The sequence below is a fragment of the Cyanistes caeruleus genome, chromosome 12 (genome assembly GCF_971803275.1).
Source record: "Cyanistes caeruleus chromosome 12, bCyaCae1.hap1.1, whole genome shotgun sequence".
NCBI classification, from domain to species: Eukaryota; Metazoa; Chordata; class Aves; order Passeriformes; family Paridae; genus Cyanistes; species Cyanistes caeruleus.
In genome coordinates this window covers 17,182,251-17,210,158 of record NC_141712.1, presented here as the reverse complement: position 1 = coordinate 17,210,158, position 27,908 = coordinate 17,182,251, and the positions used below count along the sequence as shown (strand labels likewise).

General features: G+C 37.3%; 2 protein-coding genes across 17 annotated transcripts; one reads left to right on the top strand and one right to left on the bottom strand.

Moving 5' to 3' along the window:
• Positions 1–605: 605 nt before the first annotated feature.
• CENPN (centromere protein N) lies at positions 606–9,286 on the bottom strand. 2 transcript variants are annotated; one of them, XM_023934539.2, is made up of 11 exons: positions 9,014–9,286; positions 8,246–8,439; positions 7,089–7,134; positions 6,474–6,530; positions 5,979–6,055; positions 4,757–4,933; positions 3,955–4,056; positions 3,358–3,415; positions 2,842–2,954; positions 1,978–2,101; positions 606–1,652 (listed from the first exon to the last, which is right to left on the bottom strand). In XM_023934539.2, the coding sequence occupies exons 2-11, from the start codon at positions 8,414–8,416 to the stop codon at positions 1,537–1,539; spliced, it is 1,041 nt and encodes a 346-aa protein (XP_023790307.1). In that variant the 5' UTR covers positions 8,417–8,439; positions 9,014–9,286; the 3' UTR covers positions 606–1,536. The 2 variants fall into 2 exon arrangements, with proteins under 2 accessions (XP_023790307.1, XP_023790306.1); XM_023934538.2 differs by having other exon boundaries at positions 2,842–2,951; positions 9,014–9,240.
• Positions 9,273–23,804, top strand: CMC2 (C-X9-C motif containing 2). Of its 15 annotated transcripts, none has more exons than XM_086847554.1 (7): positions 9,350–9,584; positions 9,669–9,852; positions 10,794–10,901; positions 12,845–12,916; positions 15,327–15,463; positions 19,600–19,671; positions 21,499–23,804. In XM_086847554.1, the coding sequence occupies exons 5-7, from the start codon at positions 15,383–15,385 to the stop codon at positions 21,571–21,573; spliced, it is 228 nt and encodes a 75-aa protein (XP_086703680.1). In that variant the 5' UTR covers positions 9,350–9,584; positions 9,669–9,852; positions 10,794–10,901; positions 12,845–12,916; positions 15,327–15,382; the 3' UTR covers positions 21,574–23,804. The 15 variants fall into 15 exon arrangements, with proteins under 15 accessions (XP_023790314.1, XP_023790311.1, XP_023790313.1 ...); XM_086847555.1 differs by having other exon boundaries at positions 9,476–9,584; positions 9,669–9,739; XM_086847550.1 differs by lacking the exon at positions 9,669–9,852 and having other exon boundaries at positions 9,317–9,622.
• Positions 23,805–27,908: the final 4,104 nt, after the last annotated feature.

Here is a 27,908-nt window from a genome sequence, read left to right as displayed (position 1 = left end):
CAATAAATACACATGTCCTTGCCTGGAAATGCTGTGTAGTTCCTGGAATATCCCTGCTTACAGAAATTTAGAGATTAAAATCAGAGATACCAAAAAGAGAATGTTAAAAGGGAGATGAAGACTACCTTTCCCAGAAACAAGAGGCAGTAGGCCAGGTACTCACAGTATTCTAGAGCACTTGGGAACTTTACCTTTATGGTAAATGACTGCCATCTCATGCATTTAGGTTATTTGGGAGAGAGCATTATGAACAAGTTGCAGAGTGAAATATATGCTTCAAATCTTAATGGATTTGAATCCTGCAAGTATAGTGAGACATGTTAAGAGCCAACTCTTAGTGTCTATCACACCATACCTGGAATTCTTCCAGAATCCTAACATTATGTTAAGTATTTTATCAACATTTAAATCACACAGGTGGAATTCCTAAAATCCATACCACTAGCAGATAGTCCCAAATCTCTTTTCATGTGTGAGTTATAGGCGTGCTGAAAACCAAACCAAGCCAAAAAATCAGTATATGATAACATATGATCATAACTTATACAGTATGTATATAAAATATATAATATATATCAGTATATGTCAAGTCAGGCCAAACAAACTTTTATGAGAAGACCTAATTTACACATTTATTTACAGCCTAAAAACAAAAACATGCCCATACAACCTCTGGACATACAGCTGCTTCTGCACACTGAGATACTGTAAGTATATTAGAATTCTACATACACCAAATATACACAAAACAATCCAGATAACAATTAAAAACAAAAACTTTTACACTTTAAATGAATCAAAATTCATTTAAATGAATCAAAAAACAAAGCAGAAAATATCTATACAATTGCTAATGTTTACCAACTCTAAAGAACTCCCATGCAAAGCTGTTTGCATTAGTGACTGTTGCCATCTTGATTCCATAATCTTTGTCCCCAAGCATAAAAAACAGTGGCAATGGGCAGGAATGTCAGAAGGATCAAATATTAATTAATTGAGATGTTCTAAAATATGTACCTTCCTCAAAAGAAAATATTGCCTCTTTCAGTGTATTCTTCTAACATAAAGTTTCCTAAAGACATTAATAGTGACAGCCAGATTTTCGAGTATTTATTACTGGCTGTTGCCCTTGGTGAGAAAGACTTTGGAAGCTGAATTAATACCTCCTAAAACTGGATAGAAGCCTCTCACTGACATCTGTATTCTCAAAGTCCATTCCTCCCTATGCCCTGAAATAGTCTTTTTATAGAATACAATTTATGAACTTAGATAAAAATGTGCCTGAGCTGCAGCCAGAGAGCCCCCCTCCTTTTGCATGGGACTGTTTCCCTCTTCCAAATGGGGCAGGTGTTCTGTGCAAAATATGAAAGGCCACCTGCAATATTGTAGCTATCAACAGTTATGATAGCAAAGAAAATAGCTACAGCTATTATTGTGTCTTTATTAGCTTCATAAATAATATTAAAAATACAGTTAAGGGCAGTGGTAACATTTAAATTTCATATATTGCATATTTCTCTATGAATCAGTTTTAAATTAAGGGCTCACAAAACCTTCTGGAAATAAACCTTTTTTCTCTCTAATTTTAAAATAATTCCTAGCTTTATGTGGTATGCATGTAAGAAGCGGTGAAAGTGGTGCATCAGCCATACCTGGAGAGAGAGAGAGAGAGAAATAATTGCAGCTGTACTCAAGCATTATTTATCTTTCATAATTGTTAATAAAACTGAAACACAAAACTAAATCACTAAAACTAAAAGCACAGCTTGAGTATCCATATACAAACCACTAATTCTAAGAATAAATTGTTAGATATAAGTTAGACATAAGTTTTTAAAGTGGTAACATTTTTGTTCTACTATGTTTCTTTTTCTAAACAAACTATGAAGTTGCTCCCTTATACAAGCAGAATGTAAGATGACAGAAATATTTAAAACTCTGGAATTTCCCACCATTTTACAGAATTGGAACACTTACCTGCTGGTGCCAAGGATTTCAGTGATTCTAAGAGATGTGGACTAGAAAACTTGACCAAACATCTGAATGGTTCTTTTTTATCCAAAACATCCATTTTAGGATCACTTTTAAACATTGTCTCAAGCTGTTAACACAAAATTTAACCAATGAGTATAAGCAATGAATATATTTTATTTATATGTTATTACATATTACATTTACATACTCTAATTATTTATTACACTAAGTATTACATTATGTTTAAATAAGACTTTCCAGTTTGCAATGACAACATGATTCCAGCTGGAGGAATGCTGTAGTAAAATCGGAGGGTGCCACCATGTGGCAGAGTTTTCTGCTGAAAACAAGAGGCAGCTTTGTTCAGTAATACTGGAAAACATTTAGTATTTCTTAGAATTTTCAATTTATCTGTTCATGCAATAAAACCTGTGCATCATCAAGAAGTCAGTTATGGTGTCATACATAGCATAAACTTAGCATGTATTTAAAATAATCCTAATTTCTCATGCTCCAGCACACTGCTAGTCTAAGTCTACCTTTATTACAAAAACAGGTTGAAATGCTGAGTTCACAAGGCTGAAAGCCTGAAACATGATTTAAAACTCTGACCAAATTTCAGTCTGTTTCTTACAGAGACTTTTAACTCATTTATATTAAAATGAATAATAACAATGACAATAACACATAATATATAATATTATACTATTATAATATATCAATATATAATATATTATTTTTATTTAAAATTTTAAAACTCCCCTAAAGTTTGAAAAAACCCATAATCTTTCTTAAATTTGATATTTAATCTAACTACCACTTCATTAAAAGTAGAAAACCCCAAATCAAATTGGCTGCTTTTCCTACCCTGTATTGTGCAAATTCAAGTTTTGGTAAAGGACCACTGCCAAAAACTTCCTGGTTCAGTCTGTGAATTCTTTCTTTCTCACTTTTGTTTTCTTCAACTATCCTTATATCTGCTGAGGGGAGAAGAATAGGGGAAAGAAAACAGAAAGACAACATTGTCAGCTGCTGTAATACTGTTTTTTTTTTATCAAATTATTCCAAATGAAAATTTGGAAATAATAGTTTTAATGAACTCATTGCACTCTTTTTTTGGATAAGTTTATATTTTCAGTTCTTAGCAAGAGAAAAACACAAGCGAATGTGAGATGATAGGCACTGAGTGGATTTGGTTTCCATGTCCAAAGCCAGGGAAATACTGACCTTTCCCAGTGCCAGCCAGTATTAAGGCACCAGGGATGGATAACATAATGGGAGTGGAGCATATGTACACTTCCTTTTATCAATCTCATTTCAGTCTCATTTCACAGGCCAGCAGGAATGACATTTAGACTGCCTTTAAATTTCAAATAAACATACCTTTTTCTGGTTCTACATTCCCTCCTTTCACAGGTTTTGGACTGTGAGTTTGGAAGTTCTAAATGGAGAGAGGAAAAAAAGATTTTAGTTCAGTTCTACTTTTAGAACCTCTAGCTGAAAAGAATATAATTTTTTCTCATTCTGGAAAAATGATCTTCAAAATTTTGACCATTACTAGATGTCTGGAAGCCAAGCTAATTTTGAAAAAGAATGCCTGTCTTAGGATATTTGAGTATGTTTCCCTATTTACAAGTTTTACATGGATGAGCAGACTAAGCACACATTCCAACAGCCTTCAACCCGTGGCTCTAGGAAGCCTAATGAAAGATGCTAAAAAAGCTTAGGACTGAACTGTTCATGTAATTTTTAGTCTGAGTTTAGCCATCAGGAATTACAATAATAAAGAGTACATGGGGTGGCAAATAATTACATCCCCATTGCAATGTTACCTTCATGAAAACCTGTCAACCTCAGTAGTTCAATATTATTTTAACTGGATGATCTCTTGGAAAAGGTGAATTTTCCCCCTTGCTAGGGGGTGAGAACTAGGCCTGAAACAAAAAGCAAGACTTAGGATTTACTTGTGAAGTGGCTCACCTGGCTATATCTCTTAAACACAATATCTTTAAGGGAGTTTAAAGAATGACTTCGAAGCTCCATTTCACGGATGTCATGGTAATTGGAAGCAACCATCAGGGCCTTTAAATAAAAATTGAAATTGTTTTAACATCAGTCTTAATCATCATTGTGTTAGTAATCTGTAAAAAACATAACATCTCTAGACATTGTGATGTTTTTGTTTCAAGGTAAGCAACTGCCCTTTAACTAGGATTTTCATATCTGAAAAAAATGTTGCAGAGATTGTTATACAGCTCAGGTTCATATTTAAAAGCATTCACAGTATTAACAAGCTAAGTGCCATAGTCTAACCAGTTGAAAAATAAACTAACGGAATCACAAAATATTTGAATTACTACTACAGAAATTTGAGGAGGTTTCTAAATAGAGGAAAAAATACTATCAAAGCTGACCACAAGTTAACAGAAATGAACAGCATTCCCTGAGAAGCTCATATGCTTAGTTCTTGAAGTTAACAGTGTTGCTCTAATAATTTTCAACTTCTGAGACAATTTAATGGAATACTGTCCAAGACTTGGTTAAGAAATTACATTCAGGAGCAGTAAAAATCTCAATAAACTGAATTTATTCACAACACACCAAACCAAAGATTTGGGTTTTGCCCCAATTTTATCATGAGCTAAGGAGAAAAAAAAATACAATATATAGTTTAGCAAATTATTTTAAGTGAGGCATCTTTACCAATCCTCTTAAAAGCTAACCCAATTATAGCTGTACACAACTGTGGGGAAGTCAGGGTCTGAGCAGTTTTATTCTGTACCTGACACAGCAGAGGCAAGGTGCTCTTCAGGACCGAGGTAGAAATGAAGACATAGGGAGTCTGTGAATGGTATACAACATAGCTGGGCTTATACTGGTTTGGTTTTTTATTTGGTGTTCCCCAGGCAACTCTAATCCAGATTGCATTATCCTCATATTCCTTAAAGGTGATGGTAACCTGACAGAAAAAGAAAAGTTTTGATTTACAAACACATTTGAGTATCCATAAAGATTTTCTTATCTCTTAACATCTCTCTTCAGAATACCCAAACATAATTTAGTACCACTGCTTGAGTAAGAAAAAAAAACACACTAAGTGTTGTAAAGACTGTATTTAAAAAAAATTTCCACAGAAAAACAATAACCTCACAAACTGGGATAAAAAGAAAAATCACTTTTCAAACTCTAATATTGCTTTGCTTCCTGTCAATATACATTTTTTGCTAAAGGCTGAAAATAGAAAATAGCTTATTACAAAAGCACTGATGTCTCTTTTGGGAAAATAACACAAAGATGTCAGTTTAGAAGGAGGGCTAGTGGCAATAATCCCAATATGTCATTTGGAGAAACTAAACTTTCAATCAACTTGTGAATTTAGACCTGAATATAATATTTATCACTGCTCAAGAATACACAATCAAAAATTTGAACATTCCCTTTTCTATTCTTAATGTTTTCATTGTTTACTTCTTTTTACCTTAACTCAAGGAGGTTGACTTAAAAAAAAAAACAAAACAACAAAACCCCTAAAATATTGCAAAATTTATTATAAGAGAGTGATGTGAACAGCAGCTGATCGGCTGTGAGTGTGATTTGGATTTGTTGCCCTCTCCTGTTGTGAGTGGGAACCCACTGGGTATCACAGAGTAACACAGGTGATCAGCCAGAGGCATTTTCTACTCCCTTGCCCAAATGAAGTTGGTAAGCTAAAGCAATTAAAGGCTCCTGCAAACTGGGAAAAGATCTGATAAAAACCACTAACATGCTGCCTTTCTTGAAGCCAGTCACATTTTAAGACAAATCTACATTTTAATTCCTTCCAGCATAATTGTGAAGTTTCTAAAACAGATATGCAGTACATCTTTCCCATGTTACATGCAGGTTCTACCATTCTCAAATGAATAATTCCATTTAAATCTTGACTCAAACTGTATGGAACAATTATGAAAACAACATGTTGACACCAGAGCCGTGAAGCAAATTTAGAATGGATTTATTCTTACATTTTTCAAGGCTGACCGAAGCCTTCCTTTAAATGCTTTTTTGAAATCTGTTATGTCAAAATATTCCAAGTCTTCTCCTGTTACATGAGACAAAAAAACCCAACCAGAAATAAGATTTGCATGTACAAGAAGTAGTTTGGAGATGTTTTTAGTTTTGCTGAAACAAAATTAAGCAGAAAAAATTGAAGTTGCATTACCTTATACAAAAAGCTGTATTTTAATTCTGACCCATATTATTGCTATACAGAGAAAAGATTAATATTTAATTAGTAGTTACTCATATGCAATAATTGCTTGAGAAGTTAATGGAAAGTATTCTAAAACATTAAAGATAATCTCAACTGAAAAATTCATACTAGGCTGCAGTAAAATGTTAAAAATCTCTACAGAAAAAATCCAGATGAGACTACATTTGTAGTTAAAACATAGGATATGAGGCAGCAGAGCACTAAATTGCTGAGAATTGTGGGATTAGAGAAAGGAAAGACATTTTACCTGATTTTTTCATCTGGTAAACATGCCACATTCTTTTGTTTTGGTAGGCATGGTTGTCTAAGAAAAAGAGGAATTGTTCAATAACATAATGTATTATCATACAGGAATTAAAGGAACAAAAAATTTTACAGTACTTTCATAGACAGGTTACTTTAAAAAAATATTACTTCTAATAATGCAATATAATGTATTGACATTCTTAAACTACCATTCATAGCAATCATAAAACCCAAATAGTTTTTTTTTTTAATTGAAAGAGATTTGAAGTTCTTTTATAATTTGGTGAGAAGCTAATAAAGGGCATCCCTGTGGTTCAATGTTCAAGGAAGGGTTTTACCTAAACTGCCCAATGTAAGACATGTAGTCTGTTAGAAGAAACCTTGATTTTAACTATTGTTTAATCAAGTTGTGAATTGATATTTGAATTAGGAGTTACATACTTTAGTTGATCTTGAGCTTTTTGTAGAAGAAGTCATATCCAATAACATTCATCTAAAATGTGAAGTGCTTACCCCAGATGCATCTGCACCCCACAAGGATCATCACTATATAATTAAGGGCATTATGAACTTACTCGGAAAGAATAAATGTCATTTTAATTCACTTTTTACGTACAAATTATGTCTAGAACCGCTGCTTGCTTTATGTCTGCAGAATTTTCCTAGAAAGAACAAGAATGCATAGTGAACTACAGGTCCAGAGTGCCCAATAACACGGTTTATCAAGTCAAAAATAATCTCAGTATTGGTAGTTGAAAGGATATTGCACTGAAGCCCACAGCACACACACTCTCTCCAAAGGCACCACACCAGGTCCCAGGTTTTGTGAAATTAATAATGAAAACTATTTCAGCAAGGCTTAAATGTTCCTCTGCAAGAGGAACATAATCCTTACAGTGTGATGTGCAAGCAATTAGAAAGAAAGTTAATGGGTATTTGTGACAATGCAACACTGACTCATATTTCACTGTCAGGAGTTTTAACATGTTGGTTATTGCTTATTTATGCTGTACAGCATGAAAAGATTTTTAAGAAACTGCATGACACAATTTGTTATGGATACAAGTATTTCACAAAAAAATGCTATTTTAAAATATGGCATTTGCTGTCTTATGAGAATAACTTAAGAGTTTCTTTCCTGTAGTTTGATCCAGGTAAGCAATTTTTCAGTATGAAATTCAAAGGGAATCATACAAAAAGCTACAGAATTCAAGATGTATCAGTAATAACTGTGTCTATCTGGGTTATGATATTAAAGACTTCCAGTACACTAAAATCTAAATATTTAAATACTTCCTGGTAAACTAAAATCAGTGTCATATATTTTTTTTTTGCTTACAGCATGCTGAATGGAAGTAATTCTGGCCAAGGAAAGTTTAAAAAAAAAAAACCAAACAACAAACATTAAAAGTCTAAAACATATAAACTAAGTGTTATCGTTACCCATGCTAAATAGCTTTCAATCAGGGCTTTGTAATAAGTACACATTTCAATCAGTGCCCTTATTTTACAATTTAGAAATACATCCATTTTTTAAAGGTTTAACATACCAAGCTTTTATCTACCATATATAACTTAAGAGCTCAAAACATGTATTTGCATACTTAGTATAGATCAGACAGAATCAATGGTGTTACCATTGATTCAGCTTTACATTTTCCAGACTACGAAGTGCCATTTGAGACTGTGTTGTGGCCAAAGATTAATGTTTCTGGTTTTTTTTCATAATGCTTCTCATGCACCCTATATGTCTGACTGAAAGAGAAGATTTACCTCACAGAGTTGAACAACTTCTTGAGAAATGTTGTCCTTTATCTGGTGGAAATTTAGAGTCTGCAGCTGTGCCTCAGAGAGAAAGCCCCATTTCTGCAGCAACATCTTGATTTCATCCCTTGGGATTTTTAGCACAGTTCTTCGGATGTACTCAGCCACAGTTTCATCCATGATGGAACCACCTGGATGGAAACCTAAAAAGTTAAAGAGAATAAGACCAAGCCACAGGTAAGCTCAGGGGACTTGCTCCCTTCGAAGGTGTACAGAGCTGCACCTTGGCACAACTGGCTGACAGTGATGTCAGTCCTAAGTGTGGCACTACTACAGATTTAGACAGTGGCAAGTTAAAATACATGCAGTAACTTACATAGATACTGAATCACAGAATATCCTGAACTGGAAAGGATCCACAAGGATCAGAGTCCAACTCCCAGTCCTGTGCAGGACACCCCAAGAATCCCACCAGGTGCCTGAGTGTGTCGTCCAAACAGTTCTTGAGCTCTGTCAGGCTTGGTGTTGTGATCACTGCCCTGGGGAGCCTGTTCAGTGGCCAACCCCACCACAGGATAAAAAAAAACATGTCCTGATACCCAATCTAAGCCTTCCCTGACAAAGCTTCATGCTGGGATCCTGTCACTGATCATCAGAGATCACGGCCTGCCCTCCACTTCCCCTCACGAGAAAGTTGTACACTGCGATGATTCCCCCCTCAGTCCCCTGTTCTTCAAGCTGAACTGACCACGTCACGCCCTTAAAAGCTTCTCTTACCGACGGAGGCCTGATGCGAGCAGAGGGGTGCTGGGTGCCGCCCAGGGCTGTTGCTGTCTGTCCGGTCCGATGAGTGTCCGGACCCACGGGCAGCAGGCACGAGAGCGCAGAACCGCGGGACTGACCCAACTCGAACCGGATCCGACCTGACCCGGCCCGGCCGCCTCACGCTGCTCCCGCGCCCGCCTTTCGAACCGACCAATCAGCCCCCGCGCCCTGCCCTGTCTATCCAATCACGAGGCTCCCCGCCTGCAGCACCGCCCGCCCCGCTCCGGCGCCGGCGCCGTGCGCGCTCTTCGCTCTGAGGCGGCTTCCGGCCGGGGCCGACAGAGTCACTGCGCCCGCCCCGCAGCGGGGTGAGTGAGGGGCGGCCTCGGGCAGAGCCAACGGGAAAGGGAAAAATTCAGGGAAAAGAGGGTGTATAGAGAAACCCTCCCCTCCTCCTGCCGCCTTCCCTTCCAGCCGCCTGGTTTTGGGGGGCCGTGCCGAGCTAAGCTCGGGTCTGCCTTCTGAGACCCTCCGCTCACCGCGCAACGTCGTCCGGAGCTCCCGGAGAGCTTTGGAAGGGCAGGTTTGAGCGGGATCAAGGGTCTCTCCGTTGTGGCTGCCGTAAGCTGCTTTTCCTGTGTCTGTGTGTGTCCCATCGTTCTTTAAGGCCTCCCGGGAGCAGTGAGGAGCTGCGGACAGCGCGGGCTGGTTCAGTGGGACCCCCCCTGCCTTAACCTGGTAACAGCAGCTGCCCCAGCCCCGCACCCCATGGCAGAACCGTGCTACTAAACAATGTTTACTTTCTGCCGAGTGCTACCTGCCTTTCGTCATGGGATCGGGCTGCCTAAGGGGTCAGAGCCTGTCTTTTCTAACATGGAAACGTGATCGGTTTGCTCCCTTACTTTTTGACGGGGGGGAAGTTGTTTTACAGTAAGAAAGAAGATTCTGATAGGTTCATAGAGTTCTTCGTTGGAAAATTAATGAAATGGAGATGAGATGGAATGAAGCCTGAGTGGATGCAGCTGAAGTACAAGAGCAGCTGGCAAAACAGGAATTTGGTGACAGCACCTTGTTCTTATGTAATTGTAGAGTGAGTTGTGTTGGAAGGAACTTCAAAGATGATCTTGTTCCAACCCCCTGCCATAGGCAGGGGCACCTTCCACTAGACAGTGCTTTAGTTATATGGTGTCTGTATTTTGTCGTTCTTACCTGTATATTCTGCAAAGACATAACAGGAAGAGACGGCTTTAGTAATCTATATACTGTGATATCTAGATACAGTAATCTAGATACAATGTTGTACTGTGCAGTGGTACTGACTGTATGTTATAATAAAAACATCCCACTAATCTTGCCAAAACTCTGCTGATATTTCTTGTATGAATATACCCTTAAATCATTGCCAAGAAGTGAAAATATCTTCTGCTTTACTCAATCACCTATTTCAACCATAAATAAAATCGTAGAAATTAGTATTCAAGTTGGTGTTCCACCTGCTCTATTTTGTAGGATTAACACCTTCTTAATTTGTTTTGCTAAGTATGAAATGTATATGATATGTATTGGTATGATGTAGTTTCATCAGGTACTAAAAGCAGGTGAGCTAATTCTGCTGCTATGAGGGAGGTTAAATTGTTGGCAGAAAGTGCTCATGTAAAAAGAAAATCAATATGAATCTTATTTATCAACATTAAAAAATTATTCTTTAGGTTCAGGGAAAGTAAGTGCATTCTACATAATTAAAAAAATCTCAAACTAGACATAATTGACCCTTTTTGCATTTCCTTTCTAGTCTTCACAGATACGTTTCTAAATTATTTTCCCCCATTCTAATAAGTGATGTTGGAAAACCAGTGCATATTTTTGGAGACCGAAATTCAAGAGGTCATGAGTAAATTTTGTAAGTTTTAGCTAAGCTTGATTTACTAAAGTGGATTTTAAAATTTCTTGGAAATTCTGGAAAGTTTTGGGTCATTCTCAATGTGCCTAATCATAGCCTTAAGGACAGCAGCATAGACTGACACTTTAATATCCTGGTCTGGAAGCTGTTAATGATATTACTGAAAGGTAGAAAGAGTCCTGAGTTTTGAGTTCCCTTGGATTTTGAAATGGTGTGCATAAGCTGTGATTTCTCATTTCACTGATCACTGAGTATTCAAAACTACTGCCAAAATTCTTTGTATAGGAAAGAGCACTAGGCATGCAGTTCTGCTGAAGTGGCACGAATGATACCTTGAGGTAGACACCAGCCTGTTAGGTGTGGAGCTGAATTTTTTATGCTAAAAATTTGCACAATCTTAGAGAAAATAGGTTTTGAGTAAACAAAAAGTTGTTGAAATTGTAAATACTTTTTTCCAAACACCAAACAGAACAGTACTGTGTAACTGAGAATATGAAACTCCAAATTTTGTATTGCTCAAGTTAGACAGTGACATTAACTGCAAAAATGAATGTTAAATGTGGAGAGTAGAGTGACTTCAAGAGGAATCGTGGGGTTGTTCCCTCCCTGCTGTGATTGTCTGTTGTGGTTTGCACGGTCCTGCTGCCGCCTTGTGGGCCTCGAGTATTTGCAGCAAATGCTTGTGTTCTGTGGCGCTGTGCAAAGCAGAGTTCTGTGCTCCTGCTAAAGAGCTTCTTCATTAGTGATGGAGGTGCTTAGGTGCAATTTTTCATCATCAGGGTTACTAAACAAGCATTTGCATTTTGCTTTAAGAGATCGTTTTTCTGAACAGTGTGTGAATTCATGTGGTTTGGGGTTTTTTTACCATTGAAGGTTGAAAAAATTATGATTGTGTTCTTTTCAAATGCAAAATTGGCATGGGGAGAGAAATGAGCATTTTATCCTACTAAATTTTGGTCTCAAACATGAAATGCCCACAGTGTTCTTCTCTGCTCTTTTGAGTCACCCATTGGTTTCTGCCACTTCCTGGGTGTCTGCAGTTTTATTTTAATTCTGTGGTACATGTAGGTTCCTTTTGCAATTAATGTGAAATACTTAATGTACTGAACACACGTATTGATCAATTTTCAGATTAGGGATGAGTATTGTGTTTTGATAATTTATATTTTGATTGCTGTTAAAAAATTTGAGATGCATAGTGTGCCAAGATTGCTTACACAAGGAATTAGGTAATTATTTTTCTAAACAGAAATATTAATATTGGAAGTTCAGTATCATTATCAGAGAATTTCCAGCTTTAGACTTTTGATTTTTTAGAAAATTCTGGTTTATGTAGGAAACCATACAGCCAGAATATCCTGTATTTTCCCTACTTAAGGAGAAACCAGGCAGGATATGATACTGGAATGAAACAATCCCTTAATTATTTTTTTCCCCAGGAGAATAGCATAGATCTAGAAACTGGTTTAGGAAGTTGAAAGATTAATTATCTTTATCCATGTCTTCTATATTCAGAGACTAATAGTTTATGAAAATTTGTATTTTTAAGGTATTTTAACAAATCATTGGATACTTATGTAATGTAATTTTTATCAAGAAAGAAAAAATGGTACTGAATCTCATCAAACACATTAAAGGGCAGAACATTTCTGTGCAAACCAGTGAAATATGTCACTGCCATTATGTAAAGAGATAATTTCTTTACTTCTTTCCAAACATTCACTTCAGATACTAACATTTGCTTAGCATTTTGCAGTTCTAAAGCAATTCCTGTATGTTCTAAATATTGTTCTTTTACTTCATTTCCAGTATTTCTTGTACAGAAATTGTGTGTTTACCTTGGCTTTCTTTACCCCACATTTCTGTTAGCAGTTTCCTCAGAGCAATTTATATTGCTTATTCACAAATTTTTCCTGTGATTTTGTTTTGTTTTGTTTTCCCAGTATTCTTTTATAGATCAAGTCCCTGTGAGCTACCACCTATATAAAATTCTGTCCATTTGGACTTAAATTCTGGTAAGAGGGCCACTTGCAATTCTTTTCATTAAAATGTTATTAAAAAGAAACTAAGGAAACCAATGTCCTTTCTTCGTACACATTGTTGTTTCTGTTGAAATTTTTGTTTGTCAGAGTCATTCCCCTCCAGCCAAAAGATTTCAGCTTTCCCTGCTCATTTATAGACCAGTGTCTAGTCTGACATTTCTAAGCATCAGTTTAATATTAAGCACTGGCAGCACTGCTCCATCATAACTTCAGAAGTGCTTAAAGCCTTCAGAGAAGCACAGAAAGATGTTTTGTTACTTAGTCCATCACATCCTACAAGAGCTGAGTGCTAGAACTTGAAACACTCTAATATTGAATGTTATTTAAAAATTTCAGGAGTACAGATCTATGAACTGGTGTGACAGTTAAGACCTTTGATTTGTATCATCTATTCTACAAGAGGCACCATTAGAAAATCCCTTGAAGTTGTTAGAAGGCTGTTAACTAATGAAGTGCACCATCACCTCTGCTTATGCCATTGGTGGCTTTCATCTATGATCTGAGAATACTTTTGCAAACAATGGCAGTGATTACTGTTCTTAGTGTAGAAATAATGAATCTTTCCTTGAAATGTTCTGTTTGACTTCCTGGCCTGTGCTGATGTGCATTCCCTGTTTCATTAGGACACTGCTGTTGCTTTCTCCTGAGACTGCCAGCTCAGATGACAGTTTTAGTAAGAGCAGGCAGAGGCTGAATGATGAAGAGCTTTAATAATCATCTGGGTTCACACATGTTAAAGTAACACACAGTCATTGAGCAGGTCACCCTCTCAGGGGAATGCTAACTCCAGAGCTATCAAAAAAGCTCTACTGATAAATTTAAAACATATTGACTTTGTGTGGCATGCAATCAAAAGCTGGTGGCAATAACACAGCAGGGTTCTTAATCACTTTGCTGTTATAGTCATGCTCCTGCTGTCATATTTCTAAAGGTTCATTTGTTAATTTGTTTAAAATAATGCTTAAGCAACTTGTACGGTTTCCAGCAACTTCTGTGCTGAGTAAGTGTAGTGTAATATTAGACTTCCAGATAGTATGGGGGAAGGTCTTTAGAAAAAAATCACTATAACACTATGTGAAACATATTCTCATGGTTCTCAAGTGGCTTTTAAATGTTTGTATTTTTAGAATTAAGTTTGCTTGTGGGAATCTAATTCTTGTTATGCTGAACACAGGATGGGAAGTACTGGATATATGAGTGTATGTGTCTCTTTAAACTGAATATATTCCTTGAGCATTCTAGGAAGAGCAGTGGAGATTATAACTGTCAGCACTGAATTTCGGGATTTTGCAGTTCTAAAATCTGGTCGTTGCCTACTTGTATTTGTCCAGTCTATCTATCAGGAGTATTAAGACAGTGATGATTGCTTAGTACAAGTTGTAGTGGTGTTTCCCTGATGTATTGCAACTGGAAAGGTGATCCCTTTGGGAGAAGGGGAAATGACAAAATGCTAAGTAAACAAACAAATCTCTCTAATTCAGTGGCAGTATGGGCCATAAAAATAAAATTTAGGAAGATAAGCCCATTTGTTCTGGTATGAACTGGACTTTTCTCCTCCCCTTCCTGGTGATCTTCCTGAACAAAGATGTCATCTTCCTTCAGCCTGTCATATGATGCTTTCAGTCCATTTCAACTAAAGAACTCTCTCCCCCACCACAGAACCCTGCAGGAAAGGGTGTTCCCCTTTAGTGTTCCAGAGAGAAAACATGAGGGAAACCTAAGTGCTTCTTTGCACTATCTGATGGAGTGGGGGATTTATGTACAAGCCCAATCCCATTGCTTTTCAAAGGAGCACAGTGAAAGAGCAAGAGGCAACAATAGAGTTGCAAGAAGGGGCATTTCAATTCTTACTGGTTTAAAATAAATATCATTGTTTTGATGAAGTGATTAAGTACCGGTTTTTAAAGCATTACCAATGTCTGGATTAGGATTTTTTTAAAAAGTGTATAGGTAACTAAAAAAGATGCCCATTCTCAGAGTTCTCTAATGGAATAGCATTGTGCTTGCTGTTGTAATCTTTGTAAAAGGTAGAAAGAAAATCACATACACTCTTTAAAGTAAGAAAGCAGAAAATTGAAGTAGGAAGGTAAAAAGACAATTTTGAGTTTAGGAAAGATTAATGGTACTAGAGTGTCCCTGAAAATTAAAATCTCAGTTGTGTGCTTATGTCTGTGATAGCCAAGATGATAAACTTCTAGTTGACTGTTAACATTTGGGGTGTGTAGAACATCAGACATGTGCCTGGGTTTAATGACTGTAACTGTGTAATCTAAATGATATGCATTAAGCTGCATTTTAATCTCAAATATTGTTAAAATAACACTGTGATAATATCTTACATGTACAATCAGACTTGTTAGTGACACTATTTTAATGTTGGCAGGTGGAAATTTTCTCAGATTCTTGTCCTTGTGCTACTAAAATCATCCCTAACTAAAGATGCATCCAGACCTGTCTCCTCATCTGCACACTGAAGAGTGTAACCTAATTATCAGTCTGCTCAAGAAGTGTCACAAGGAGGTAAGAAGTGTTGAGCAGAGAAAAGAGTGGGTGGGTTGGGGAAATGAGTGTCAGATAAATTAGTGATGATATTATATGATCATGGAGAGAAAACCCTCCTCTAGGCAGAACAGCCATGAAATACAGCTGGTGTGTTTTCACTGAAGAGCTTTTTGATGACTGCATATAAAATCATGCCAGTGATTTATTTAGAAAATCTAGCATACCTTAAAATTTTCTGTGCCACAGCTTAACACTTAGACAGCTATTTTAAGGACTGAGATAACTTCTGCACCTCTTAATACTGTGTACCCCCAAAAAAACAATAATAAAATCAGCTTTAAATGCCCTCTTTTTGTATGCCTATGACATTTCCACATCCAGCTGTCCCTGGGGCAGATGCTTCAGTGTGGTTATAAGCAGATGTGTTAATGGGGATCCAAATAGCCACATGCCTGATGTTCAGTGCTTGGAAAGCTAATTGGGAATTACTGATTGACTTCCATCTTCTTAATAGGCACCTATACAAGTATGTAAAATGCTAAATAGTCTTCAGGCTTCTCCAGGCTCTTCATTGCTTCAAGATTATGGAATCGTCATCACTTGTTTAAAAGCCTTTTTAGAAATTTGCTTTGCCTACATCTTCTGCATCTCTAGATGTGGAAGATTTACCCCCTGCATTGAAAGCTTTTTGCAGCATCATTGCAATGTTGTTAATTATTTTCCCAGTATATTCTACATAGATGTTCTGCAGAGATAATTTTGCTGTATTAGTGCATTAAAAAGTTAAATTTCGTAGTTTCTACTGAGAATAAATATATTTAAATATGAAATATTAAATAAATATTTAAATATTCACTATGAATGTGAAAACTCTGATTTACACCGCTACATGCAATCTACAATATTTTCATATTTTCACCTCCATGCTTAGTTGTGATGCTGATACTTTTTTCCATTGCAGTTAGATTCTAAGACAATACAAATGTTAGCTTTACTGTTTTGAACAGAATTGTAATTTTTTCCTTTCAAAAGCCATTACAGGGTGAGAAACAAGGCTGATAATTTACAAAATATGAGAGAAAACATTTTATCTGAAAGAGGGGGAACAACATTTTTGCAAGATTTTAGTAGCCAAAGTAACACATTAAAAAACATTTTTACCACCCTTTGTCATGATTTCTAAATTACAGCAATGAAGGGAGCAGAGTTTTAATATTAAAATTCATTTGCAGGGAGTATATTGTGCTGGTTTTCTTCAGCAACATGTAATTTGTTTTTGTTGGCACTTGGAGTGCAGTATCTTGAAACATAAACACAGTGCAGTCTGTTGCTACCATGTCATAGGTGCTACGTCCCATTCCACTGTTCCTGTACAGAACATCTCCAAGCTTTTAAACTAAAAGTTGAATTAAATGTAGGAGTTACACTTTTCATCAGAGTTCAGAAATTTTAGTTTGCCTAAAAATGCATTTACGTAGTTTGAGAGATTGTAGAAACTTTTGTCCTTTCATTTTTTAGTTTATTTTTTTGCAACAACTTTAATGTGGTAATGTAGGTAAATGTTCAGTAGCTAGGATTAAGTGAGAACTACATGTACATTAACTGCTATAGTATCAAAGGGATTGCCCAATGACTATCAGTTAGGACAATAGGCAGACTGTAAGCAATATAAAGTGAAAGTGTTGTAATTGTTTTTTCATAATTGTGAAAATAAATCCAATTAGGAAAGAAAATACATTCAGACTTGTCCTGCACACATAGGGGGGCTTTCTGTGATTTGAGTAGGAATGCAGCAGTATTGATTTACTGCTTACAAGTAATGAATGGTTGGCTGGCTTTTTGTTTGTGGTTTGGTTATTTTTGTTTTAAATGAATGTCAAGATAGAAGTATCATGGACTTCTGTGATGTAGCTCATTAGACTGCCTTGAGAGCTGGAACTAAAAGGTGCACTTGAACTCCTTGGCAGCAAATGATTCAGAGGAATCTATTGTCAATCTAACTTATGAAGGGACAGGGAACAGCAATAATAGTCATGCACAGAATTATATTATCTTGGTTTTGTTTGAAGCTCATCTTTACAAGAAGAGAAATTACTTTTGTCAGTCTTGTGCTCAGCTGGGAGAGGATGTTTGTGCTGGCAGTCTCAGAACAGAAAGGTTGAGGATGACTTTGTCACACTTAGTTGAAAGGGAGCAATACTTTTTCATTTGAAATTCAAGGGGAATGTACTGAAATATTCTTTTTAAATTGAACCCACTGAAATCTGAAGTCAGTGATCTTAATGAGTTATTGGTGACTACTTGCTGTTATAATGCCAAAATGTCCCAAGAACCTTCATCTACTATTTAAATCATCATTCCTGAGGGTTGAAAAGCATTATTTTTTTAATTGGGTGTCCATTTTAACAACAGCCAATTTGATTTACTTTATCCCTAATCTAGAACATGCCCTGTATATCAAGTTTTGTATCTAGTGAGGTTAATGGGATTCCTATTTGATGTCATTTTTTTTTTTTAATAACTTCACTCTGGTGCCAAGTATGTACTATAAATAGACAAACTTTCATAGGTAGCAGCTCAAAGAAATGTGTATTGTCTTGCAGTTGTAACACTGTAATAGGTGTAATATATTTTTTGTTTCTCAAAAATTTTTGAGAAACTCATTCTTTGTTTCCCTTATAATATCAGCCAGGAAATGGATATTTTAGGCATCTGGCTAAATAAACATAGATTAAACCCACTGTATGCACTGCTCAGAGTGGATTTAGCTTGAGTGTTCACCTTGTAATTTAACATGCAGGTATGCAAGTAGAATACAAAATTAAATCTGTATTAGCTGGAATGAAAATGTTGTAAAAGCAAGATCAGTGAGCAGTAAAGTGACCACTTACTCTGTGTAACTGCTTCAGAGTCATCTGATGCCCTTTATAAATTGCAGAGGTATAAACAAGCTAATTATAGCACTGCTATGGTTAAGTGTTTGTCATAAACTTTATTAACCCACTCCTACTTCAGTTGTGTTCTGTTGGCCAAAATCTTGTTCATTGTTTGAATCCTTAAAGGTGTTCCTCTATCGCTTGTATGAATCCATCCAGCTGCTGGTCAGCTGTGGAAATGCACATAAGTTTCCCTCTGAAATATGGAAGGGACTTCATTTGCATCGGTTTTGTTCTTGGTCTTTTTAATTCAAATTCATTAGCTGTCTGCAAGATAGGCAAGCTGTCACCATTCATTGTGTAGTTGCAAATATCTACTAAGAGCCACCTCCTTCAGGTCTTCTAAATGACTTGGATGTTCTGCTGGCAGGTTCTGCCATGAGATTCTGTGGCATGGCACAAGCATCCCCCTGAAAAAGTCCTCCTACAACCACGCATTCTGAGAGTGGTTTAATGCCTGGTAGTAAGGAATTGCTTTAAGAAATCCTGGCTAAGAGGACAGATTTTTACGGTGAATACCATCATGTTAGCTGTGGAGAGCCCTCATGAGGACAAAGCCTGCAGTTTTTTTGAAACTACAGAACACTTAAATGTACAGAAGGCCCACAATTGAGCTGTGCCATAAAAATGGTAAATGCATCTTACTTATTAACCTCAAGATCCAGAGAGATTTTTTTATACTGGTTCTAATGTTCCAGTCAATTAAGCCTAGTGCCTGCATCTTCTGGACTAACACCACATTCTTCAGGTAGCTGGGATAATGGAGCAGTGAATCCTTTGCCACTCTAGGTCACAAAGAAATGATGAAAACTAATGCAGGGAAGACATTGTTTCTGTATCACAACCTGGAGTTCAGAATATTTATTTTTTGTACGTTATTTAACCTACTGTGAGTGAGAGCTGGGACTGACTTCTAGATCAATAAAATGTATGTTCTACATTTAAACAATAATTTCAGCTTAGGTGTCCTCCTTTAGTTTGGTTGTACATGGTGAGTACCTTCAACTTTCAGCAAGGCAGGGGTGGCTCAAGTGAGTTCAGGAGTAGCTCAAACCTCTGCCTGTGTGGGGAAAAAAGTTACCAAACACCACTTTTCACAAGAAAGGGAAAGGAAAAGAAGACCAAGATATGTTGAAAAATACAAATGAATTTAAATAAATTTAGAGCTTCAGAGGAAGAAACCTTTTAATTTTAATTTTTTTCTTCTTAACTCATCAGCACAATGTTTTGAAGTTTTTTGGCCATTGCAATGATATTGACCGTGAGATGAGGAAGTGCTTAAAAAAAGAGGTAAGCAGTAAATTATAAATACTGTGTATTAGATGCTTAATAAAAAATGGGAGAGAACAAGACTTGCTTTTTACTAAGTAGTACAAATCAATAAGTGTAAGTACATTCTGCTTTGGGCACTTGACACCAAATCTAAACTTTTTAAAATAAATTTGTCAAATAAAATCTGGCATTAACAAATGGCAGGGTGTATTTTTTGATATGCAAAAATAGGCAAGCACATTTTAATAAAAGAAATATTTCAGATAGGAACTAACACTTCTCAGATTGCTTCTGACTTTTTTCTTAATATTTTTTAGTAGTGGTATTTGCACAGAATTTAATATATGAAAAGATATGAAAATATCTGCAGATATGAAAGAGTGAAGACTGTGGGAGTTTAAGTGGATTAACTGTTTTAATGGGCACATTTTCAGAAGAGTATTCTTTATATTTATGGTGTGCTTACATGACAGAACATATAAATGAAAATTTTACACACTTTTTAACTTGAAACTGTACTTTCCAATTTTTACATAAATTTCACCATACTAAAAAGTTTCTTTCTACATAATCTCATTATTCTTATTTTTTCTTCCATTTAAGCCTTTACATTAAAGGAGTTCTTGATGATTATATTTGTCTGCCTTCTTAAAATGTGCTTATATTGATATGCCATTATTAGGAAGCTCCTGAAAGGTTGTTCACGAATATTGAATAGGTACAGATGTAGCTTTTAAAGATCTGTTGTTCTCATTCTACATAAAAACATGGATGCGTTATTGAAAAATTAAATATTGGCAAGGAAAAAGTTAAGCATTCTGTAAATGTTAAGTAATGTTTCAGGTCATTATTTCAGTTACAGACCAATCAGTATAGTGGATGAAAAACTGCAAATCCTTTTCAAAATCAATTTCTTTACTAGTTTATTACATTGCATAGAGAATTGAATATTTGTGGCTTACTTGGGTTTTATTCTTGATACCAATTACTAAAATATTGAACAAATATATGCTCTTACGTAAGGACAAGAATAATTTGCTTCTCACGAAATACATATCAAATGATGCATTGATTTTTAATTTTTCATTTATTTGAGCCATGAAAATGTTTCTTTTTTGTTTGCAATGAAAGAAAGGCTCTTAAAACTTTTGCTAGTGCAGGGGTATATTTGAAAGCACGGTGGTCTTATACATGCATCTTAACTGTGAAGGTTTTCTCAATTTTACGCTGGAGTCATGCCTCTGTTTGGATTCTTGTTTAAACCCATAAAAATCCCCTCATGCCTTACCCTCATTCAATCCGAATTTGCCTTTGTTCCTTTCATCTTGGTACCCTGCTTTATCGGTGCATATAATTAATGACCAGGATCAAAAATAGACCAAGCCTGTGATGACAAATTCATGTTTCAGAAGGCAGATACACATTAATCAGTGTCTTGTAAAAAGAAAAGAGCCTGACCTGTGCTCTAGAATAGCACCAGTGCAACTTTTTCTTCCTAGTTCACGTGTGAAGTGTAGCTGCTGTATGTTAGATCACTGTATAATTAAGTTCCTTCTTAAGATTAACCGAATATTCTTTATTAGAATGTTCTAATACTCTTCAGCTTAATAACCCCAAACTTAGAAACATGTATTTCAAAGCAAAAATGTTAATTTCAAAGTAAAAATATTAATTTCAAAGTAAAAATGAACCTATACCTAGATATTAACAAGCGCTGTATTTCTAACACATCAGTCAAATATATTGTTTCTGTTCCTGGGTAAAAAATGTTCTCTACAATATTAAATTTGACATATCTGTTTAATGATAACAGCTGATCTATTAATTTCCTTGTCTGTCTTCCAGTATGAAGAAAACAGGCGCAGAAACTGGGAGAAGCGACAGAGGATGATTAATGCTCACAAAGCCTCAGAGAAGTGAGCTGTGCAGTGGCTGGGCAGCTGCAGCTCCACTGGGACATTCACTTGGAAGCTGAAAGAATACTTGTGTTTCATCACCAATGTCCAGCCTGTGGTTTGTGAAATGGTGACAAAATAAATGCATCTAATGCATATTCATTCCCAACAAGGCAAACAATGTGAAAAAATAAATACAATACATTGCTCACAACCTAACTTAATTTTTGACCTCTAAAAGAAAACTACTGTGGCAAGTCTTTGTTCTGGCAATTTTATGACTGCTAAGTAATGAGAAATTGGTGTGCATGAGGTACTATATGTTCAGGTCAGCTGTATTCCCTACTTTGTACTGAGTTGCATTTTTTTCCTTGTGTTTAGCAGTTTCTCTTTCATATCTTGGGTTTTGTAGGGTTTTTTTTGTTTTGTTTTTCATTGCAAAACACTAAATTACTCTTTCCACTGCTTTTTGTAGTGTTGTGATAACACTTCTTAAATGGATTAGGAAAAAGAAATTTTAAACAGATGTGGCTTGAAATTGGAAATTGCCTTTCAAGGAATAATTGGAGCTCTAGTATTTTTATTGGAGCTAGAAGGATGAAACTACTGTCTTTAGCTGAGAAGATTACAAATCCTCCCTGCCAACCATATGTACGGTGTAGACTGTTGTAAGACAATTTGTTCATCATACCCAAAGCAAGTGGCTTTAGAAATTCAGAATGGAACATTTCCAGGGATTTACAAAGCTTCACCTTGATTTTTGTTGAAGTACGATCAATGTGTACTGAGTGATTTTTGAAGAGGAGTGCTGCCAAAAATGCAAGCTAAAGTTCTTCCATTTTCTATGGTACAAAGGTAAAGTCAAGTTATGACTGTTGAGGTTGAAGCAAAGCTGTCACTGAAGTGAAAGAAAATTGTAACTTTCTCAGGCAAGTCAATGTGTATTGTGTTACCAGGTTGCCTTGTTAGCCTATAAAAGGTGTTTATTTGCCATCAAACTGCTGAAAGCCCAGAACAAGTGTCAGAATTGAGAGGATTTGATATCAAAACATACACTGGTTTGTCCAGTGATGGAGCTCCTCTGTGTGTATGCTGGATTCACCTTACTTTTAAACAATGACTCAATTCTGCCTAACAGCAAAAGACTTTTTTAAAAAATAAGTTTTGTTGAGCCAAATATACAAAGTATCTAGAAACCTTTTGGAATAAAGGTGCCTATTCTACAGTGAATTACATGGTTTGTTGTAAGAACCATTTTTGATACTTAATCTTGAAATTGGTACCTGCCCCTGGTTTTGGAAGAAAATGGTATTTTGTGAGCTGTTTTGAAGGATGAATTAGATAGGATAATTTTAGTTATTTTTCAATACCTGGATGGACCAATTAAACTGGTAAAATTAAGCCACAGATATTTTCAGTGAAAGTTCCAAGCAAAGCTGAGACAATTGTTTCTACATCTTGACACGCTGTTTGTGTTTTAGAACAAGTAGATGATGCAGTGTTTGAATTAATACTTGAATGGTTGGAAGTGGTGCAGCCTTTATTGGTACTTTCCAGCGTATTTTCAAAGAATACTTTGTAGTGAACTCCCCTGTCTGGGAACTCTGCATCCATGTTACGTCTTCCATTTGAGATGACACAGCCTACTTCAGGCAAGCTCTTAAATAGGATTTGTAGTCTTTAAGTAAATAAATAAATAGAGAATTGTTCCAGAGATTAGGTTGAGAAGCTGATAGCTGAGTGCAGAAGCACTGAAGCTTTTGTTTCTTTAATCAGCTTCTGTGAGTCCCAATCTTTCACACATCAACAAAATAAGAAACCAAGAGCCACTTAACACAGCTCATTAGTCAGAATTATGTTTGCAAAGATCAATGTGCTTAGTGAATGAAAGACCAAATGGCACATACAGTTCCTATTGATACTTCCAACTACATTTATTTATAAATCTATTTTACAGATCAGCTTTGTTTACCTAGTGAAAGTCTGATCATGGTCTTCCTTCTGTTTCTCTTTGCTAATTGCCCACTAGTAGTGTGATATGAGAGTGCCCATTGATTCCCGTGAGTTTTCTTTTGTTTGACAGAGAGTTCATGTTGCCAATTTGATCTTGAAGCTGAAAAACACTGGTATAATAATACTGATGATTTATCTGACAGAGAAAGGGGCAAGGGTGAAATAGTAAATGTGGAGTTTTTTTCTTGTTTCCTAAAGTGAGCTTGGCCGAAATAAACCTTATCTCTATAGACTTTGAAGACACTTTATTGCAATGTCATTTGTCTATAGGAGCATTATTCCCATTGTTCTTTCTGAAAGAGTGTATTTGAGAGAGAAATTTGATGTAATTTGTTTTGAATTGCATGTGAGAAGCTCATGGGTGTTTCATGTGGGAAAGTGAGGAAGAGGGAAGCAGGAAGGAAAAATGGCAGCTCTAGCCATAATGGTGAGGATTTTCTATATTGAAGTGCCATATAAGTCATACATGGACAGGAGGAAGACAGAGCAAAGGGAATTTTAACTTTCCAACAAAATCCCTCCAGTTTTACCAGAAACACGTGGTAACACTATTTGTAGTGTACTTTCTCATGCTGGCAAACAAAATGACATTCTGTTTTCCTTATTTTAATTTTTTTAAAATTTTTAGTAGAAGGAAAATTCTGCTGAATAGCAGCAGATTAGTTTAAGAACAGCAGGGTGAGTTCTTGCTCTGGTGTTAATCTCTTTATACAACAGGACTTGAATCTGGCACTCCTGTTAAGCTGCAGTGCTGAGTGTTAATATATTATGAATGTACCTCTCGTCTTTCCCTGTAAACTTTATTTGGTAACATCCTGAAGGAATTATGTCCTTTGTTGCTGATACAGACGATGTGTAGTTTATAGACCTTGAAGCAAAGCCTTGATTTAGTCGAGCTGACTATACAATTTGGGTAAGGACTAGTCCTGTGAGCTAGTTATCCCCTGTGTTAGTGGAAATCACTGTAATGAATATTTCCAATGTGCTACACTTTTCTGAGGCTCCGCACCTCATGTATAATGTACATTCAACAATCAGGCATTCCTGAATTTGGCAGTGCCCCTGCTTTAAAACAATTAAAGAAATCTAATACAATTTTTTTCTGATATAAATGAAAACACACTTCTGTGGAATACCTAAAAGGATTTGAACAACTGGAAAACTGATACCAGATTCTGGTAGTTGAGTTAAAAATGAATTATTTACATTAGTGCTTAAGCAAAGGAGATTCTCTACCTGGACAACATAATGGATTTTAGTGCTGCAACTTATGTTACACATTGAGTTTTATTAACATGGACTAGAGTGGAGTATCAGCAAATCTTAGTGGTCCCATTAGATTGTTTATTTTACAGGCTCAGTGATAACCATGTTGCTCATCAACAGAACCTGCCTTGCAGTACATGAAGGTCTACAAATAAAACCGTGAAAGTGAATAGTAAATTCACATCAGGTTCCCCAAACCTACTTAAATTGCTGTGTACCAAAAAATATATCAACAGGAGCAAAATATATATTTTGCCTGAAAATGGTTCTTGTGGACCATCATGCTTTAAAATTTATTATTTTGAACTATTTGGTGACATTTTAAAGGCTGGGAACTTTCATGTGGAGCTATTGCGTTAACCAGTGAGAGTTTTATTGGTATTTTAATGGAGACCCTTAGAAAAAACAAGATACATTTCAAAGATAAAAGTGAGCAGAAAAAATCTTTTGGGACATTTATTACCAGGAAAGATGTTACTGATGGCTTGACAGAACTCATTCCCAGTACAGACGTCAGCTATCCAGAACCTGGAGATTTGTTTCAGTTTGGCAACGCGTCAAATGCCTGGACACTGTGGATCTGTGTGGCTATAGGAACGCTGATAGGACCATGTCATCCCCAACACTGAGGTGCTGAGAGCATAGGCCGTGTTTTGTTAGCATGACACTAGCGGTCTAATTTTTACAAAACCTTTTGATTCAAAACTGTTCATGACCTTTGTTGCCAGCAGCCCGACGCTTGAGTTGTTCGACTTGAAGTAACTCTTGATTTCCCCTCCAGCCCCGGGCTGAGGCGGCTGCTCCCCGCGCTGGCATCACCGCGCTCCGGCTGTGCCACGATGCCAGCGGGGACTGCTGCTCCGTCCCGCCGGTGCTCCTGGGAAATCATTCGTTACAGACTGCCAGGAAGAACATTGGGAATGTTTTGGTATTTTCCCCGAGCTCTGGCTGCCGACAGGCACCGGACGTGATCGTGCCCAGACCGGGGCGGCGGCCGGTTCGGAGCTGCACAAGGCGGCCTCCGCTGCCTCGCGGGGCGAGTGGCCAGCGCTTGGCGCTGCGGGATCACCGCGATCGACAGCGCCGTCTCCACTCGCCGCCTGGCAGCCGGAAACGTCGCCAGGTTCTACGGCCACGACCCGGCCTCCTGCATCCCGTATCCCGTTTCCCCGAGCCGTACCCCGGTCTCCTCATCCGCATCCCGTTCCCGCACCCCGCGCTGCGGGCCTCGGCAGCGCCGCCCAGCGGCCGCTCCGTCCCACGGGAGGCGGCGGGCTCCCCTCCGCGCGGGCGGGGCTCCCTCAGGCCGCGCCGCCATCTTGGCGGGGCCCTGAGTGCTGCTTTTGACCCAGCCTTGGGGTGTTGAGGTGTTGGTCTGTGGCCAGGTGCTCATTCTGTGCTGAGGAGTGGCCTCAGCTCTTGTAAGAACCGGGTTCTGGGTGCTGCAGAGGTCCCATCACCCCTGGGTTCTGTGCAGCCCAACCACAGTCTCTGCCTCAGGTAAAAGGACATCCACACTCTTCCCTCATGGGCCAGAAGTTGTCACAGCTGACCCCTGTGCTCTGACATACTCGGGAGATGTTGCTAATCACTTGTTGATGCTGAATTCTCTTGCACAATCCTACTTCTGTTTATCACCCACTTTTAAAATTTATTTAAATCAAGTCCATGTGCTCAGAACGGCACTGTTGAAATTAGCAAAGGTGTCTCAACTTTGCTGTGTTCAGCACTGAGCAAGGCCCTGGCACAGGGCCCCATGTGTAGCCACAAACCACAGCGAGGATTGGCGCTAACATTACCAAAATCCTCTCTATGGTGTTTGGTAGGATTAGAAGACTACACCTCACTTCCTTCCACTTCCTGGATTGGTAGTTATAGCTATAAGAGATATTTTAGGAACAGCTATGTTGTGCCCTAATACAGGCATTCCTGTTTTCCGAAGTTCAGCAGTATGTTGGAACTGGCTGATGCGCCTGGCTCTGGAAGCAGCCAGGAATAAAAAAGGTTGTCCTCAAAGACAATTGGCATGGATGAAGTTTTAATTTATTAGTGATTCATTTTGTGTAGCATAATGGTTAGTTTGTCAGTTGCTCTGGGTTTTCTGTGATATTGTAATTATTTATCCAGTGGCATCTTAGACCATGCGTGCAATGCACAAAACAATCCACCTCAGCTGTCTTTCTTAATTGAAAACTGCAGCTTTTAATTCTTAACTTTCCTGTAGCTTTCAGAGCTACATATTTGTGTGGATTATTTAGCTGTGCTTTGGTTTGGTTCATATTCTAACATTCCTGGTAATGACTATATAAAGTACTTTGTCTCTAAGTGTCATTAGTTAGACAGCTGCGGTTACAAACAGCCCACATAATCATATTAAATCAATATTAAATGTGTGCTACTGAATAGTTGTCTTTGGGATGCTGATGGTCCCAATTTAATTTAAACTTCATCCCACTAGTGCTTCCAAAAAACCTCAGAGGAAAATAAATCAAAAATCAAATCCCCAAATGAGTAACTCCGAATGGAATAACAGATCTTTCATAATTGGTCCACAGTGGCTTCATTTAGGTGGATGTACAAGTGTGTGGTGTGCAGCAGCAAACAGTCCAAAACCTGTTCACTGTTCACTGCAAGAGAGGGAACAGCTATGGAGAATGGGTGTCAAGATGCCTTTTTTTTTTTTTTGTGATAAGAAAGGTTATTTGAACTAGGAAAATAGAAAAGGTTCATTTGAGTTATGATATTTCATGTGAGGAGAAGATGTAAGTACTAAAAGTTTCTTCAGAAAGTCAGTTTGTCCTCAGTGTGATGCAGTTGTGCTGCTGTTGGTTGTGTTTGCAGGATGGCCAAGAATAGATGGTGAGGGCTAAAGAGGGGCAGCAACAAGGAAACCTGACACTTTCCTCTGGAGCTGCTTGGTATTCAAAATGGAGACTCTTAAATCATTTGGTTATAACAAGAGCTAGATGTTCTCCCTTGGATTTTTTTTTTTTTTTTGTGCTGGGCTTGTGTTCATGGGCTTCTGTTTCCATTCTTGGGGCTGTGGTCAAGGTGAGGGCAAAAATGATTTAGTTGATCTAA

Excerpts from the sequence above, each read along its gene's own strand:
- CENPN (XM_023934539.2), bottom strand. The coding sequence starts at position 8,416 with ATGGATGAAACTGTGGCTGAGTACATCCGAAGAACTGTGCTAAAAATC. Across the intron at positions 6,056-6,473 it reads TTACCAGATGAAAAAATCAG|GAGAAGACTTGGAATATTTT; the intron begins GTAAAATGTCTT and ends CTCATGTAACAG. Across the intron at positions 1,653-1,977 it reads GAAATCCTTGGCACCAGCAG|GTATGGCTGATGCACCACTT; the intron begins GTAAGTGTTCCA and ends CTCTCTCTCCAG.
- CMC2 (XM_023934546.2), top strand. The coding sequence starts at position 15,383 with ATGCATCCAGACCTGTCTCCTCATCTGCACACTGAAGAGTGTAACCTA. Across the intron at positions 15,464-19,599 it reads TCAAGAAGTGTCACAAGGAG|CACAATGTTTTGAAGTTTTT; the intron begins GTAAGAAGTGTT and ends TTAACTCATCAG. Across the intron at positions 19,672-21,498 it reads GGAAGTGCTTAAAAAAAGAG|TATGAAGAAAACAGGCGCAG; the intron begins GTAAGCAGTAAA and ends TCTGTCTTCCAG.